This window comes from Toxorhynchites rutilus, chromosome 1, assembly GCF_029784135.1.
Source record: "Toxorhynchites rutilus septentrionalis strain SRP chromosome 1, ASM2978413v1, whole genome shotgun sequence".
In the NCBI taxonomy this organism is placed as follows: Eukaryota; Metazoa; Arthropoda; class Insecta; order Diptera; family Culicidae; genus Toxorhynchites; species Toxorhynchites rutilus.
In genome coordinates this window covers 190224837-190242134 of record NC_073744.1, presented here as the reverse complement: position 1 = coordinate 190242134, position 17298 = coordinate 190224837, and the positions used below count along the sequence as shown (strand labels likewise).

General features: G+C 39.7%; 1 protein-coding gene across 3 annotated transcripts in view; it reads left to right on the top strand.

Moving 5' to 3' along the window:
• LOC129776506 (facilitated trehalose transporter Tret1-2 homolog) overlaps nt 1-17298 on the top strand; it is a 59356-nt gene that overhangs the window by 1429 nt on the left and 40629 nt on the right. For all 3 annotated transcript variants that reach the window (XM_055782199.1, XM_055782207.1, XM_055782191.1), the window contains 3 exons: nt 14108-14226; nt 14289-14449; nt 14523-14698. In XM_055782199.1, coding sequence (XP_055638174.1) covers nt 14108-14226; nt 14289-14449; nt 14523-14698 — 456 coding nt within the window. The remainder of the gene's footprint in view (nt 1-14107; nt 14227-14288; nt 14450-14522; nt 14699-17298) is intronic.

The following is a 17298-nucleotide window of genomic DNA, read 5'->3' as shown; positions in this document are numbered from 1 at the left end:
ACAGATTTCTCAATATTTCCCCATTTCTTCGAAGTTGCAGTCTTGAGCTTAACAACAATAGCATGCTACTTTCCCTGAAAAAGTAAAAATTACAGATGGCACCCTAATCCAGTGTTTCGTACTACTCTTTTACATTTTTGCCATTTTTTTGCGCCATCAATAGGTGTCATGCGATATTGCCAAGTTTTTTTTTTATCTCATTTGTTTATTTTTAGGCTCATTAGCATTTAGCTGTAACAGAGCCGAATTTTAATCGTGTACATGTCACATGTTTGTCATATCTATAAATAGAGCATTACATTGCTCATTTGATCTACAGATGACAGCGCTTCATCACCAACGATTTGTGGTAGATTCGTAGGTGTGTATTCTACAGGGTGGGCCATTTAAAGTGGAAGGATTTGTTTTTGCAATAGCAAAGTAAAGAAGTGGAATTTTAAATTATTTTTTTTGAAATTCATTTATTTTGGTCCAAGGAGATTTGTTCTAACTACTTTTTGATTATGATATCTCGTAAATGACCGCCTCTGGCCTTGACCGCAAAATGTGCCCTTTTTTCGGCATTTTCCATCACTTTGCCCAATGTTTCGGCCGATATGGCAGCAATTTCTTGTCGGATATTGTCTTTCAGCGCAGCCAGGGTCCTTGGTTTACCAGTGTATACCTTGGATTTTAAATATCCCCATAAAAAAAGTCAGGAGGCGTCAAATCAGGTGATCTCGGTGGCCAGTCATAATCGCCGTTTTTCGATATTAATCTTCCGGGGAACATTTCGCGCAATAATTTGGTCGTGGCAGCCGCTGTATGGCATGTAGCGCCGTCCTGTTGGAACCAGTAACTGTCCAATTCATTTTCATGAAAATGATGCCTAACTCTTGCGAACGATGGCGACCTGATGTCGATGGAGTCTCTGCAACACTGGCTCGAACGGCATCAATATTCTCGTCGAAACGTCTTGGTCGTTGTCTGGACAGATGACTGGCATTACCAACACTACCAGACGATATAAATTTGGCATATAATCGACGTATAGTGTTGTCTCCAGGCGATGTTTTAACTTTATTTTTATTTTTCCACGCACGTTTAGTTAACACAATTGAGAAGTTATTTTGAATGTACAGCTGAACAATTTCAGCGCGTTGTTTAGGTGTGTATTGTTCCATGGTTAAAATTGTACTGAAATGACGCTTCCAACGCGGTATGACATTTGTTAATCTGACATCTCTGTCAAAAGTTATGGGGTTGCCAGATGCTTCCACTTTAAATGGCCCACCCTGTATGAATGTCATTTTTAGCATCCTTATCAATGACTAGTGTGCATAGTTGTACTTGCTGTTATCCCCAAAACCTTGCTGCTTGAAGCGAGGACCTAGGAGTATTGGTTAGGCTACAAATTCGCCTGACTCAAGATTTGTAGATCGCTTTACCAGCTCCGAAATCAATTCATACAGAGCTTTTTTATAATCACTAGAACTGATTCCACTTAATCCATATAATGTTGATCATGTCGAATGATCAGTATAGGGAGAATATAGCAGTTTTCGATAACGACACAGTTTTCTCCCCGTTTAAGGTGAAGGTGGAAGCTAGCCACAAATGGCTGCCACAATGGCGCTCATTTCTTTCATCTCCCTCCCTCACCTCTCGCCAGAAAATCAATAATTTTGTGAAACAGTGTGAAGAAAATGATCGTTTTTGCACACTTCCCATCAAGTAATATCAACCAAACTTTAATCGATTACTCACAAGATATTAAATTTTCATCTGCTTTCGCACCGTATTTTTTTTTTCCCCTGTTGGATGTGAACCACTGCGTCCATTATTCTGAACTATTGTGGTATATCCCATTTTTTTTGTACTCCGCTTCAAGCTTACCTACTACTTATTGATGAAGAAGTAGACTGAATGCTATAGCGAGATAGGTGCCAATCAGGAATACTCTGTTTGATAAATTTTATAATCCTGATCGGCGACGCAGACCAAATTTCCTTGGGCTCCAAAATAGCCTTATCAAGGTATTGCAGTCTGCGTCTAGTTAGAGCTCCACAATTACAGAGCAAATGTTCCGAGGTTTCACTTTCGGTATAACAAAAACGACAAATATCATCTTGCACTAAACCTATGTTTTTGAGATGGTATTTACTCGGACAGTGTCCTGTTATAAGGCCTGTGATTGTGCCTAAGTCTTTCTTATTATGACTCAGCAATTGTTGAGTAATTTTAATACTCGGTGTGATAAATTTTTTTGACTGGTTAAGTTGTACCGCCAACCAGTTGGCTAATACTTCCCGGTCTTCCCAGTTCTTCAGCTCACCTTTCAACACACAGGAGCATTTAAAAGCATTTAGAGCTTTAAGTGCCGCTTGACTGTCTGAGAATATGCAGATGTTAGCATGTCTATATTTTCTTTTAAGGCAGACATTTGAGCATTCTATTATCGCAGCTATTTCTGCTTGAAAAACTGTTGGCCAGTTTCCCATAGCTACAGAGATTTTTGTTCTGGGACCATACACTCCAGCACCTGTTCTGATTCCCATTTTTGACCCATCAGTGTAGAACATGATTGAACCGTTACGAACACTGGGACCGCCTTCATTCCATATTGAACGAGAAGGCTCGATTACACTGTATGGAATGTCGTAGTTAGTCCTAGGTTCCATCCAATCACTGTTCATCTCTGAGGATGGTCCTACGGGAAAGAGATTCAGGATGCTCAAGTGACCAATTTTGTCTCCGTCTAGTATTTTTTTCCATTGTTTATGCTTTAGAGCGCTTTTCTTAGCCTCTAGCTGAACATGTTGGTTCAGAGGTAGCAAGTGAAGGATAGCCTCCAGTGCCTTCGAGGGTGTGCTTCGCATTGCTCCAGTAATTGCAATGCATGCTAGTCGTTGGAGTTTGTTCAGCTTTTTTGTAGCTACAGTCTCCTTGGTCTTTGGTCACCAGACTAATGAGGCATAGGTTATTCTGGGCCGCACAATGGCAGTGTAGACCCACATTACCATTTTTGGTTTAAGACCCCATGTTCTTCCTATCATTTTAGAACATGCCCATAGGGCTGTATTGGCCTTACTGATTATTGCATCTAAGTGTGCATTCCAGTTGAGTTTAGCATCTAGGATAACACCTAGATATTTCACTGAAGCGCTGCATTTTATTTCCACTCCCCCAAGATATAAAGACTGCAGATGCTGTTTTTTCTTTTTGGTGAATGGAACAATTGTTGTTTTCGAGGGATTTATGCTCAGACCTTCTGTGGTACACCAATTTTGTGTTAGGTTTAAGGCCATCTGCATTCTACTCGATATCACGTCGTCGAACTTGCCTCGTATCATTATGACTAGATCATCGGCGAAGCCCACAATTTCAAAACCTTTTGCCTCTAAACTTGTCAGAAGGTCGTCAACTACTAGTGACCAAAGGAGAGGTGATAGAACGCCTCCTTGTGGGCAACCTTTTGTTGCAATCACATAATTAGACGACCCGCCCAGCTCCGTGGTGATTTTTCTTTGTGTGAGCATGCCATGGATCCATTCGACTATACAGTTATCAAAGTGTCTTCTTCTCATTGCCTGTGCCATTGATAGATAAGAAGCATTATCAAAAGCACCTTCGATGTCAAGAAACGCACATAATGCGGTTTCTTTTGACAAGAGAGATTTTTCAATTTTTGTCACAAGCATGTGTAGTGCTGTTATTGTGGATTTGCCTGATTGGTAGGCAAACTGGTATTTGGATAGTGGGTGTTTGGACATGAATACAGACTTTATGTATTCATATAATACTTTTTCCATAGTTTTCAACAGTATTGATGATAAACTAATTGGTCTAAAAGCCTTTGGAAGTGATTTGTCGCGTTTTCCCGCTTTTGGGATGAAAACTACTTTCACAAGTCTCCATATCGAAGGAATGTGCTCTAGTATCAGACTTGCCTTAAAGATCTCGATTAGAGACGGAATTAGTTTTGATTCTCCATTTTGAATCAAGGCTGGAAAAATCCCGTCTGCACCTGCAGATTTGTAAGGTAGAAAGGATCTCACCGCGTTTGCTACTCTGGCCCTCGTGAAGACTAACCCAGCAACTATGTTAGCGACATCCTTTGCACTTTCGGGTCCTATGAGACGCCTTCGAGAGCATATTGTGTCGCCATTATAGCCAGGATTTGTGTCCGAGTGGACAGATGTAGATCCCGGAAAGTGAGTCTTCATCAGTAAGTCTAGTACTTCTGCGGGGGTTTTTGTGAACGAACCGTCGTCCTTTTTAAGCGATCCAAGCCCGTTCGAGTGGTCTTTTGTCAAAGTCTTGTTGAGTCTAGCAACGATTGGGGTATTTTCAATGCTTTCGCAGTTATATACCCAGGATTTTCGTTAGATCATCTCAGTTCTCTACTGTACTCAGTTGTACTCAGTCTTATATTGAGACCAGTCCGAGGTAATTTTTGCTCTGTTGAACAATTTACGCGCCGTTTTGCGAAGCCGTTCGAGCCTTTTATTCCACCAAGGAACGTTTCTTGTCGAAGAAACTTTTCTCAGTGGGCAATTACTGTTGTAGGCAGAGATTATCGTTTCATTTAATTCTTTTGTAGCTGATTCAATCTGTTGAATCGACCTTATTTTTGAGTTTAGAGTTTTAGACTCGAGTTCAAGTGCATACCGATCCCAATTGGTTTTTTTGGGATCTCGGTATTCTCTCTGAACTTCCATGCCACCATTCCATTCAAAAATAATGTGTCTATGATCAGACAAAGACGCCTCATCGGAAACGTGCCAGTTATGGATATTTTCTTGAATAGCCGGACTGCACAGCGTTAGATCTAAGACTTCTTGTCTGATAGCGTTAATGAAGGTTGGTTCATTCCCTTTGTTAGCAATATCTATGTTGTTTGACGAGAGAAATTCTAAAAGACACTCACCTCGGTAGTTGATATCCGTACTTGCCCACATGGTGTGATGAGCGTTGGCATCACATCCGATTATGAAGTCCTTGTTAATTTCCCTGCAGTAGTTTACAAACGCCGCTACCTCTCGTGGAGGAACCTCAGGAACGTCGCCTGGAAAGTAAGCCGACGCAATTACGATGTCGGCCCTTCCTTTGGCGGTAGGAACTTCCACTCTGATCGCGACGATGTCCCTTTGAATGAACTCTGTAATAGGAAAGCATTTAATGTTTGCATTTACTAAGACAGCAGCTCTTGGGGAGTCATGCTTGTCATCATAGAACAACTTACATGAACCTGTTTGAATACCTAGTATTCTTCCTTTGTGAACCCAAGGCTCTTGTATAAGAGCTAGATCCACAGCGTCTTTTGTAAACCTCCTGGATAGCACGCTCGACGCTGCTTTGGCGTGGTGGAGGTTTATTTGCAGAACTTTAGTTTTCTGCATTAGGTTGGGTTATCCGATCTGGTGGTTCATTTGGGAGGATCGGAGTCCCATCTGTTTTTTTGAAAATCAGGTCAGGTGTTTTGCTTGTTCCAGCTTCCGTATTCGTATTAGATCTGGGATGGGTATGAAGAAACTCACCTTTTTTACTTGGCACAATCGAGGTTCCTAACCTGTTTGCGATAACCATTGAGTTCGTACCGCTTGGGCCGGGAATACTCAGGATGCCAAGCTTCTTGTTTTTCGGAGAATCTTCACGAGGGCGCTTTGGTTTTCCAGAAACCCTTCTGCCGACTTCTTGAGTTTTTTGTGGTTCCACTATTTTGGAGTCACTAGTCTCTGAAGACTTCAGGTTTCCTGGGTTTTTGGAATTTTTAGGTTCCTCGTTTTTTGGCCCCAGATCTCCTTTGAATACACCGGAGCTTTTATGGATTATGACTTGGCGCTGCTTTGGATTTGTTTTCCTCAGCTTAGTTTCGCCAAATCGGAAGTTTATGTTGAAGTTTGTGCTAGTTAGTTGACGCATCGAAGCTTCGTCGACTGTTAGCGTCCAGTCCGCGTGAATTTCGTTGGGATTGGATCTCTTTAGTATTCGCCATTTATCGGTGGAGAGATTTTCATTTTGACTCTCAATGAGGCTTTTGAGTCTCTCGTCGCTGAATGTTGCGCTTTGTGGGAAAAAGGCATGGAGAATTTCTGGACGCGGAATATTTTTGGCGTCTAGAGCAACCAGTTTGATGTTGTCGTCTAGGATTATCCCGGGAACCACTTTCTTCAACCATTCCGAAGTTTGATGATCTTTGCACGAAAGGATTAGATAACCTGACTTATACGAGCAATTGAAAAATTTGGGCTTAACCGGCTCGTTTCTTTGTTGCTCTATTGCAGTGAGTAGAGCATTCTGGATGGAATCTAACTGAGCCGTAGTAAGATCGGTGTTGGGATAGTCCTCCGGGAGTATTCCAACTTTGATCTGTTCCAAAGCTTTCTTGAAGGAGATTCCAGTTTCGACAGAAGTTATTGTGGAGTCTTTGTTTTGAAGAGTGTTTCGAGCATCTTTTTTTTGCTCGTTCAACCCCGCTCTTTTACGGGGGCAGAGATTTTGTTTGGATTTTTTGAGAATCAGTTTTTCGTCACTACTAGGTAGTTCCGATCCTCGGGGGCGTTTTGCTGGTCCAGAGATGTGCTGACTCAGTGCTTGCTGCCGAGCTTCCTTTGCAGGGATCCCGGCTGCGACCAAGTTCTTCAGCCTCCTTCTCTGACCCTTGGTGAGGTTTTTCTTCCACGAAGAGTGGACCTCGGCTAAATCTAGCGCTTTAGGTTCAGTTTTTGTAGTGACGTTACTTTCGTCACTATCATCCTCTAGCGACTCACAACGAGTCGGGGTGTTGAGGATGGAAGAGGAACAGGACTGAACATCCGCAGGTGCGTCACTCAGTACTTCATCCTCTTCGACATTCATAGAGTCGACCTCTATGACGATTTTTTCCGACAGAGAGAGGCTGCCGGAACCCGGAAGATTTTTGTTTTTTGTTGAATTATTCATGAAATTCCCACGAGTTGCGCGGTAAAGAAGTTCAACTGCATCAGTGACCCGCTTAATGCAGAGGGGGCAGACGATACTGTGGAGGGTGCCCTGGTACTCCACAGGCTCCGTTAGAGGCAGGGTATTTGATTGAAACCCCCCCAACCATTCATCCCTCAGCACGGGTCGCGTCACACCTTGGATTAGGGGTTTATCCATTACTTTCTTTCCATAATAACCATGGATAACAGCTATTACAACCATCCTCCTTTTAGGGGCTTTGGACCCACTGCTCTGGTTCTCAATAGTTTCAGGTTCCTATACGGACATGCTATTATCAAGATAATTTCAGGTTCTTATAAGGACATGCCATTATCGAGATCCGTCATTCGCAGGCGGAGTTGGATTAATATCGCACCGTATAGTGAAGAACGTCGGAAAACTCGAGCAAGTGCTCTGAAAGTTAAATTTTCGTTTTTCAATCTTCAGCAATGGTTTTGTTTGTATTGGTGGAAGCATCGTTATTTTTTCGACACTGATGCCAAACAACATCATCGAAACAGCTATAAAAACCACTCAATAAAATGTTATTCCGGAGTCATAGCGTCCCATGTCATGAAAATCAATAGAATAAAATTGTGTTGATATCAATACAATTATTATTTTTACGTTTAATGGGTCTATAATGTAAGTTTTAGCAACTTTAACATTGGGTAAGAAAATTGTATTGCAGAGCTCGGAACACTGCCACGGCTGCCTATGCTTTCAAAAACAGTAAACGGAAAAGTATTAAATTCAATCTAAATGCCTCGGCCAACGAAGAGAAAGGCTAAGGCTTTCCAACGTGAATATGTGAAAACAATACGATCAACGAAGGAAAATATTAAGGAATTATCAACATCGAGTTACTATGCGGAAGAACTTGTTAATACCAAAAGTGCCCCAATTCGCATGTGTTATAAATTTGCTCATGTTACGCTCGTGTATAATCAGAAACATATGCAAATGCACCTTCTATATATATATATTTATATTTGCAATTGTTCATCGGAACATATCGTTCATACATTTTACTTTAGTATTGAATTGTTATTTGTTTTTTTTTTTCAAATGTATTCAAAGACTCGTGTCAATGAAGCGCCACACAGTCTGATAAGTGAATTGATCTATTTACGTGTGCTTTGCTCTTCTCTCACAAACACTATTACCCCATTTTTACACGTGGGTTTACCTATACTACTACAATGGCTAGCTTCCACCTTAACCTTAATATCCCAAACGTTTTTAAAAATTTTCGAATGTAATGTTTTCATGATTAACTATATTATATGAGTCAAATTATTTCATTCGATACCCATATGCGGGTTGGATTTATTATAAACTAGCTGACCAGGCAGACTTCGTCCCGCCAAAAATTTGTTTTTTGTTTTCAATACGAGGGTCACTATTTATATTTCGGGAATTGGCAACACTGATGTCATGTGAGTCCATCTGACGGTTCCATCGTAAAGTTTGACATTTTTGACGATATACGTACTCAGAACATTTTGTCATCATATATTTTTTTGTGAACATTTGTCATCATATATTTTTTTTGGCTATTTGTTTATTTTATATTTAGTTGAAAGTTTGGTCTCGGCAAAAAAATGGAACTGAATCGTGAACATTTTCGTGCGATGATTTTTTACGACTTTCGACGTGGATTATCACAACAAGAGTGCGTCAATCAACTTAATTTGACTTTTGGCGATGAAGTCCCATCAAAAACCACTGTGTATCGCTGGTATAGTGAATTCAATCGTGGTCGTAGTTCGCTGTCCGACGAGTTTCGTGAAGGTCGTCCTAAATCGACTGTAGTGCCAGAAAACATCGATACTGTGCACGAAATGATTAAGCAAGATCGTCATGTAACTTATTGTGAGATTGAGGCATCCCTAAGCATTAGTTCCACCAGCATATATGCGATTTTACATGAACACTTAGTTGTGCGAAAATTATGTTCACGTTGGATCCCACATAATTTGACAATCGCTCAAAAAAAAGGCTCGTGTCGATTGGAATAAATGCTTTGAAAATTGGTTTAAGCGCATGCAAAAGTGTATCGATCATCGTGGCGAGTACTTTGAAAAACAATAAAAATATATTCGCAGCTTAACTATTTGTTTTTGTTCCTATTCCCGAAATATAAATAGTGACCCTCGTACAATCAAACATTCACGTTTTCTTACTATGAGCAAGTTCATGGGTCCAGAACTGTTCATTTATTGATCTTCTATTCATCTCCGTTGTATTTCTAACAAAACTCATCATTATAATATCAGATTATTTTCCGATACAATTCTCGTTCAAGATTTTTCAACCACTTGCAAATAACATGTTTCTCCGTTACATGGAATAAATGTTTTATACAGAAATATGATAGAATAAATACAGCCCTAAATCGGACAATTCCTTCCTCGAGTTCTGCTCCTATCAACACATCTGGCGATCCTTTTTTTCTATAGGTAGAAGAAGATGTAGGAGTGCGTTTCATCACATTAAAATCCATTTCCAGTTTCGAACAAAGATCAATTTCGCTAGCGCAAACATCAAATGGACTAACAGCGCTTGTCACTATGTAATTGTAGAATATATGGGAATTGAATTTTCCGATACAGAAATACAGAAATTTATGTTTCATTTGTATGGCAGAACCCCCCCCCCCCCCTGGGAGAAGAGGGAGGAGTATCTAACCACCGTAAAAACATTTATTACACCCTAAAATCTCCACATGCCAAATTTGGTTTCGTTTGCTTGATTTATTTTCGAGTTATGCAGAAATTTGTGTTTCATTTGTATGGCAGATTGGATTGGATTGTCATTTTACATAAATAACTGTGTCCTACTAGTCAATTACTTTTATTAGATACCTATATTGATGGAGTTTTGAAAAAAATACATATTTCGCCATTTTGGTTATTTTAACTGACTCGACTAATGAATAACGGGTGTTAAATAAAAAATGAGAATTTTTTCAATCACATATAACAAAAAAAATTTTTTTCATCGATTTCAGTATTTTTTATTAATAACATAATGTATTTTCTTCAAAAAAATGTCAGTGAATGTTTGAGTAAGGGCCGTGGTCTGCTGTTCGACGCAACTTTGTCGCGATGCTCTCACAAGAACGTTGTACGGCACTTATGTCCGTTTTCCGGATACAATTCCGGATTCTTGTAGTCAGTTGCTTCGTGTCCTTGGCCCTCCAATTGTTTCTATACACTAGGGCACTGAATGAGCCAAAGAAATCCTCTATTGGGCGGCACTGGGGCAAGTTTGTTGGGTTACGATCTTTCGGCACGAACGGTATCTTTTTCTCCTCAAGATACGCCAGCGTCTTCTTGGCGTAATGGGAAGACGCCTTGTCCGGCCCGAAGACGTACTTCCCATCCGCGTGATGCTCGTTCAGGAACGGCAGCAGGATTTTATCGAGGCACTCTTCTCGATAGATTTGTTGGTTGATTGCCAGACCGCTCGGCTTAAACCAAGGCTTTGAAATGCCCCGGTCGGAAATGGCGATGTACAACATAACCTTTTTTTCAAACTTGTGCTTGAACTTGTATTTCACTTCAGGCGGTCGGGAGATTTTTCGTCAAAGAAATTTCTTCCGACTTGCACTGTGGTCACGCGTATTCTAGAACTTGCCACTCCAGAATACATTGAAGGCGTGTTATTCGGCATAGAAATCTCAACTGAGTAGCACTAATAAAAATGACGCAAGTAATACTAAAGATGAGAAGGCAAAAGTTCCACTGGGAACGTTAATGCCATCCAAGAAGAAGAAGAACTAGTTCATACCCGCGTACGCAATCTTATTTTTACGTCCATATAAAGAGGAACGAAAACATGATTTCTGATGCAAAAAAGAAGTTACACCATCAATGGACGGTTTATTGTCTACCCATCGTGAACTCAAACCAACGAACTTAGACATTTATCAAGTATGCTATATAGGTCCTCGCGTATTAGTATTAGTTAGTATTAGGCGTGCAACATAGCGCACACACACTGCACGATATTTTATACGTGTAAGTAATTTTCGTGTATGATACAAAAGAATCTAGCTCACCTGTATGTCAAACCACGTTGAGCTCAAACATCGATGCATGCATGAGAGAGAGAAAGAGAGGAACGAATTCATTTTGGGGAAGTCACTTCAAAATGCATTGAGGACAATTTGACTGGGAAGAATGAATTGATATAGTCGAGTCGGTAGAGGGAAATAGCGACTAAACGCCCGACTGACTGTTCAGTCGTTTTGGCGGAGAAACTGCGTGAAGAAGCCAAAAGTCATTACTAACTAACTATGGACCAGTCTTCCATGTTTCACAAAAAACACTGCGTCCAGGATAAACATGTCCACGCTACTGTTCACACTTTTGTGTTTGAGTACAAACATGATTTTTTCGTACCTATGTTTGAAAATGTGACATGTATGTATTCGTAATATGTTTGGACATACGATGTTTAGTCCCAATGTTTCACATGATGTTCGAACATGGTGTACAGTTTCTCTTGCATTTTCACCCCAAACACCGGCAGTGCGTAAAGTAGAAGAAGCGAATTGGACACCACACCACCACCACTCAAAGCGTGGTGTATTGGTATGTTGACATGGAAAAAATACTTTCCTATCATGACAATGGGTGCTTCGTCTAAAATATTGGGCAAATAAAATAAACCTCTTTTTCTGTTCTGCACAAAACAAACATCGATTGATATCAGAGTTTTTCACATTTGATATCATTATTTAGTGCACGCATCAATTTATATATTGAATTCATGTAACATTCGATATTATTAGCTATCTGAACAAGTACTAAAATTGAATAGAGCGTGGCGGAGATGTTTAGTTACCCACAACAAATTTTCATTACAGTATTTCTATAATTTTAATCGAATATAAAGTACCAGAATTATTCAGCAGTGTTAGGCGTGACGCTAACCACTCGACCACGGGAGCAACAATTTTGGCTGGATCTTTGAATACAAATGGCCAATAATGCTTGTTCGCGACGAACGTGACCCGAGCTATAAAACGAGCGAAGAAGAGAAGAAGAAAGGATGATGCAATCGCATGTACACATAGCATATGTAGTGCAGTGTAAGTGTAGCTTTGAGTTTTTTCCTACATTCAGTTTGTGATAACATCGAGAAATTAATGGTGTGTTTTAGCCGCTGAAATTTCTCTGCTAGTTCTGCTGTGTGCCGCTGAAGGTTGCATCTAAAACTAATTTTTGGGTATTTATTTTTTTGGTCAGCATTTGTACGACGTCGCCCGCTGTGCAGTCGGCTCCCCAGAATTTAATTGCCAACATGCACGCAAAAAAAAATCTCATAGAAAGATTCTTTCTATTCAGAGATTTTTTTCGTTGCACGAAACCAAGGATTATTTAATCAGACTTGCAAAATGTGCATGAACTCATAGCCTCTCAGTTCGTGCAATTTTTGAAATGCGAGCTAAATTTCAAGTTCGTTTCTGTGAAAAAGTATTCTACGAAGAAATGTTTTGGAATGAATAATTTCTTTCCGTGTATGAAAAGAAACGAAAGCAATGAATATTGCGACATCGGGTGATATGTTTGTACATGATGTTCTTGAATTATAAACATCGTGTTTGTTTTCACATGTTTAGGTTTGTGTATCATTGTTCGTGTTTGGGATAGACATTCAACACTAGCGAAAATCATGTTCGAATGCAAACAAAAACATGGAATTTTCACATCGCGTGGACATGTGTAAGTGTTTTTCGGAAGACATTGAGGCGATTTCAAAAATCGTCATATCAAATGATATCTTTTTCTTCTATGAAGCAACTTCAATCTATCATTCAATGAACTCAGAACTTTAATTATAAAGCTGAGAAAATTTTCCACAATTTGTTCTTTCAATACAAATTTCTATCTCGTCGCTATTTTAAATCTCTAAAATGGAACTCCCAAAATGATAGATCAAATAACGAAAAGCAGGAAAAATTGTCAAATAATGGGGGGGTAAATGATAAAGCAAAGGTAATCATGGATTTTTAATAACCATATCAGAAAAATTATTGAAAAATACATTCCTTTTTTAATTTCTCTTTCAAATTTTGATAAAATTTCACTGAATAGTTAATATAAGAACAATAATAATATTTGAATAAACTTATGTAATTATGAACATGTTTATATAAACCTTCCCATCTTATCATTCTTCATTAAAGACCTTGCGTCAAGACAGCTAGAAATCAGTACACTCTCAAATCAAGTATGCCAGAAAAAAAATTACAAGGGTTAAAAATGTGGACACTTTTTAGTCAGTGAATTGTATGGAGTTCCACTGCTGTGCTATGGATATAGTCAGTCAGTTAGTCAGCTGACTATCCTCAGTTGACTATGACTATGCAGAGCCCTGGTTGGTGCACTCTTTCTTGACCTTAAAAAGGCTATCGATACAATTGACCGTGAAATTGGTGTTTGGCTCTGTTGTTGACCAAAAGAAAAGTTAGAACCGTTGAACCCAGTGGATGTCTCTTCACGGAGAAAACCATACGTCCACAGACGAGGTATGTCTGGGAAATAAATTCCCCACTGTCATGATTCAATCAAAATGGGAAGCAGAACAGTGTTATAAATTTAAAAAATTGTACACCCTCTTAATGAAGCTGTCTGCGGTTGTTCAGAAGAAGCTTCTCATCTGTCGGAGCGATAAAAAAATAAACAAAAAATGAAGAATTCTTGAGTTTCAATTTATTGGGGGGAATGGGAATATTCAAGAAATTCTTTGATCATCTCAGTCGAAGGGTTGTGATATACAGCAACCGATAAGTGTCGGATGGAATGAAAAATTGTGTATGGCTCAAACACTGAATAAATACACCGCTCGACTTTTTCCCGGAATGATGATTACTTAGATGTTAATTTGCAGATAAATCAGCACCGGGAAAACATTCCTTCCAAGCAGCAACGAAAGCTGGCTTAATCCAGTTCCTCGAATTTGGTGCTGTTCAGCAAACAGTGTGATAAGGATTTCTGGATAAACAAAAAGAGGCGATGTTGAAATGTTAATTTAGTTTTCGCTGAAATTGAGATTACTGCTGCTTAAAAATTTATTTTCGCTTCGCGAAATGAACCCGATTTTTGGATTATCAAATTTTTAATATGGGCTCTTCGTGTCTCTCCGGCAGCATCACTCGGGTATCTATCCATAGGATCAATGGTGGCCTGGAGCAGCAACGCTTTCGTCAAGGTTCAGGGTACGGCATCCGAGCGGAACGGAGAGCTTAGGCTGTTGGAAAATGAAGAGGTATGTGATTGAGTGTGAGTCGCAAAGAATGGCTTTTCACAACTGATATGGTTTGTCCACAGTTCTCCCCCAACGAGAAGACTTCTCTGGCAGCTACTCCGGCCTTGACGGCGGCCGTCTGCTCGGTGGTGGTCTACAAACTGTACCCCCTGGCAGGGACGAAGCTGTTCATGCTGACAGCGGCAGCGCTTATGATTGGGGCGAACTTTCTGCTGACGTTTGGGTAAGTGCCGTTGTGCGATGTACAAAAACTGGTCTCACGTTTAGAATCACTTCCATTCGCGCCCTCCCCACAGTACATCATTCTGGTATTTCTGCGCGGGACGCCTGATGGCGGGTATATCCGCTGGCATCATCACCACCTTGGTCCCGCCCTACGTGGACGAATTCGCCTCGAAGCAGTACAAACCACTGTTGGATGCAATCCTGTATGTACAGTTCGCCTTTGGAATCTTGATCCAGCTGATGTCAGGTAGGTTTCCCGTCCCGACAACCGAAGAATGAAGAATGAACGAGAAAAAGGTCTCACTTTCACCACAAACACACAATTTCTCCCATGTGGTAATCGAGTTTCGTTGGTTGCATTACTGATAAGATCTAGCACTCGGAGAGTCGATGGCGGCGGTGTGTCAACCAGTTTTCGTCGTAATGAACGTGTGTGTGGGCGTTTGTGTGTGAGAAGCAGCTTATGACGAGGGCGTTACCGTGATTGGATTTCGTAATCGATTAGCGCCTACGTTGGCTTCGGGGTGAAATGGAAACCTCGCCTCGCCGCCTCGGCTCGGATTTTCGCTTGAGGATATTATGGTATATATTGTTGAGGCCAAATTGTTGAAAGCGCCTCAACGGTGCCTCTTAGACAGTTTTCATCGGAAAAAATAAAAATTGCATATGTCAGTCGAGCCTGCATCTCTGGCCAAGACTTAACAAATAAAATGGGTGGGTTATATCTATGATATAACCGCAAAGTTGGCGTGGGACAACCGTACTCTTAGTAAGCATTTGTATTGTATTCATTGAACTATCGATTGAATGAAACAATTTTCGAATTCAATTGAATCCAACATTTTTGCTTTGTAAGTAAAAAGTTCGAACAGTTGCCATGTAAGATCAATTCATGTATTGTAATAGATTATGTTCTTCGTCACAAGTAAATTTGATGAACTTCCTTTTACGTTTGATATGATGCCTAGAACTACCAAAATATGTGAACGGAAGAATTGTCAAACAATCACTGTATTTTACATTTCTCGAACCGTGAAAGTCATTCACCTCTAGTATCTGAAAGTACGACTTTCCCAGATTTCTCAGTTTAGAAGTGCGTTTTAGGGAGACATATTCCGGAAGGAAGGAAGGAAGTACAGAAGTACTCGCAGCTTGCATATATTTGCAATGTGGATTCCTCCAGGCATCTTTGTCTTGAAACACATTTTTGTGTGAACAAAAATACCCCCGACTTATATGTATTGGCAAAGCGGATTCCCCCAAGTACATTGAGTTTGAAGTCCGTGTTAGGGAAACACAGCTCGGTGGGAACAGAAATATCCCCTACTTGCATGTATATTTGCAAAGCGGATTCCCACAGGTACATTGATTTAGAAGTCTGTGTTGGGGAAACCGGAAATCCGGCCAATCAAAACGAAGCAGTTCGGGTGTTGAAATAACGCTTGACATTTTACAGTTATTCAATTGTTTATCTAATTAAAAATAACATTTGATTAAATGCGATAGATGCGTATAAATATTCCCTATCAATTGATGCAAACATCTTTCCGATCCAGTGAGGAATGTTCGAGTTATAAGCATTCGAAATCTTTCACTTTTTCCTGCATGTTCTGTGTTTAGGTTTTCATTTCACCCATATATTCCGGTTAGACGTAGTCCCACGTCAAAACGTAACGATTATTTTTGTATTACGTTCTCATGAAGTTTTGAAAGCAACATTTCCAATGAAAGTAGTAAAAATTCCGATGGAAAAATTATTAACCTGTATTTCTGCAGAGTTTTCAGAATTGTAGTTACAGATCACAGAATGCACAATGATACAGAATGTACAGATTTTTTTAATAACTTTCCAGTATTAGTTATGGTTTTATGTCAATAATATTTTTCCCATCTCACCTATTTTGTTCATATAGCAATTGAATCAGTCTGAATGAGAACCATCACTTTTTGAGTGCAATATGTAGCTGATGTACTGCACTTTCAATATAATACTGTCGTGAAAATCCTTTTTGCTTTGAAAGTTCTTGTTTAAAGATTTGAAATATCTAAATGGACCAGCGATACATTTTGACGTAGCGATTACGTTTTCAGGGACATATAGCGAGCACAAATTTGAAAACTATATATCGGTCACGTCACATTCCATGAGGGATTCATGATATTTTTGCACCAATTGATTCGGGCATTTCTTACAAATCTATTGCAATATACGTATAACATATTCAATAGTTGATATAACATCGCTGAAGATAGGGATTCTAATTTTCCATGTATTCGTATAGACCGCGAAGTGTCCATTCTGATCTGTGTTAGGAGTACGCACTGCGGCCTACAAATTTATAGTTATCTTTAGTATAATCCGTACTGCTGTACGCCTGCGAAACGTGGTGCGTCTCGGCGGAGACAACGCAAAAACGACTCGATGACCAAACCTATACTACTATTTTCATACAACGTTTTGCTATTGGTTATTAAGTTGGACAAAACACAAAACTTCCTCTCATGGGCAATATTAGCCCATATTAATACAGGTCGGACTCGATTATCCGGAGTATTGATTTTTTTTTCACTCCGGATAATCGAATCCTCCGGATAATCGAGTCAAAACAATTTTTATTCTTTATTTGTTTATTTTTTCGTTTTTTGAAAATAAAAGAGTAATTTGATTTTTGATTCATCCCCTTAAAGTCAGAAAACTCCTTTCTCACACAAAAAAAATAATTTACCCAGATTCAGGAGGTGATAGACGATCATATTTGATGAAAAAAATCCTCCTACGCATATGTTCGAATTTCAACAATGACAGAGTTACAGAAAAATTTTTTTTGCTTCGGACTCTGTTGCTTC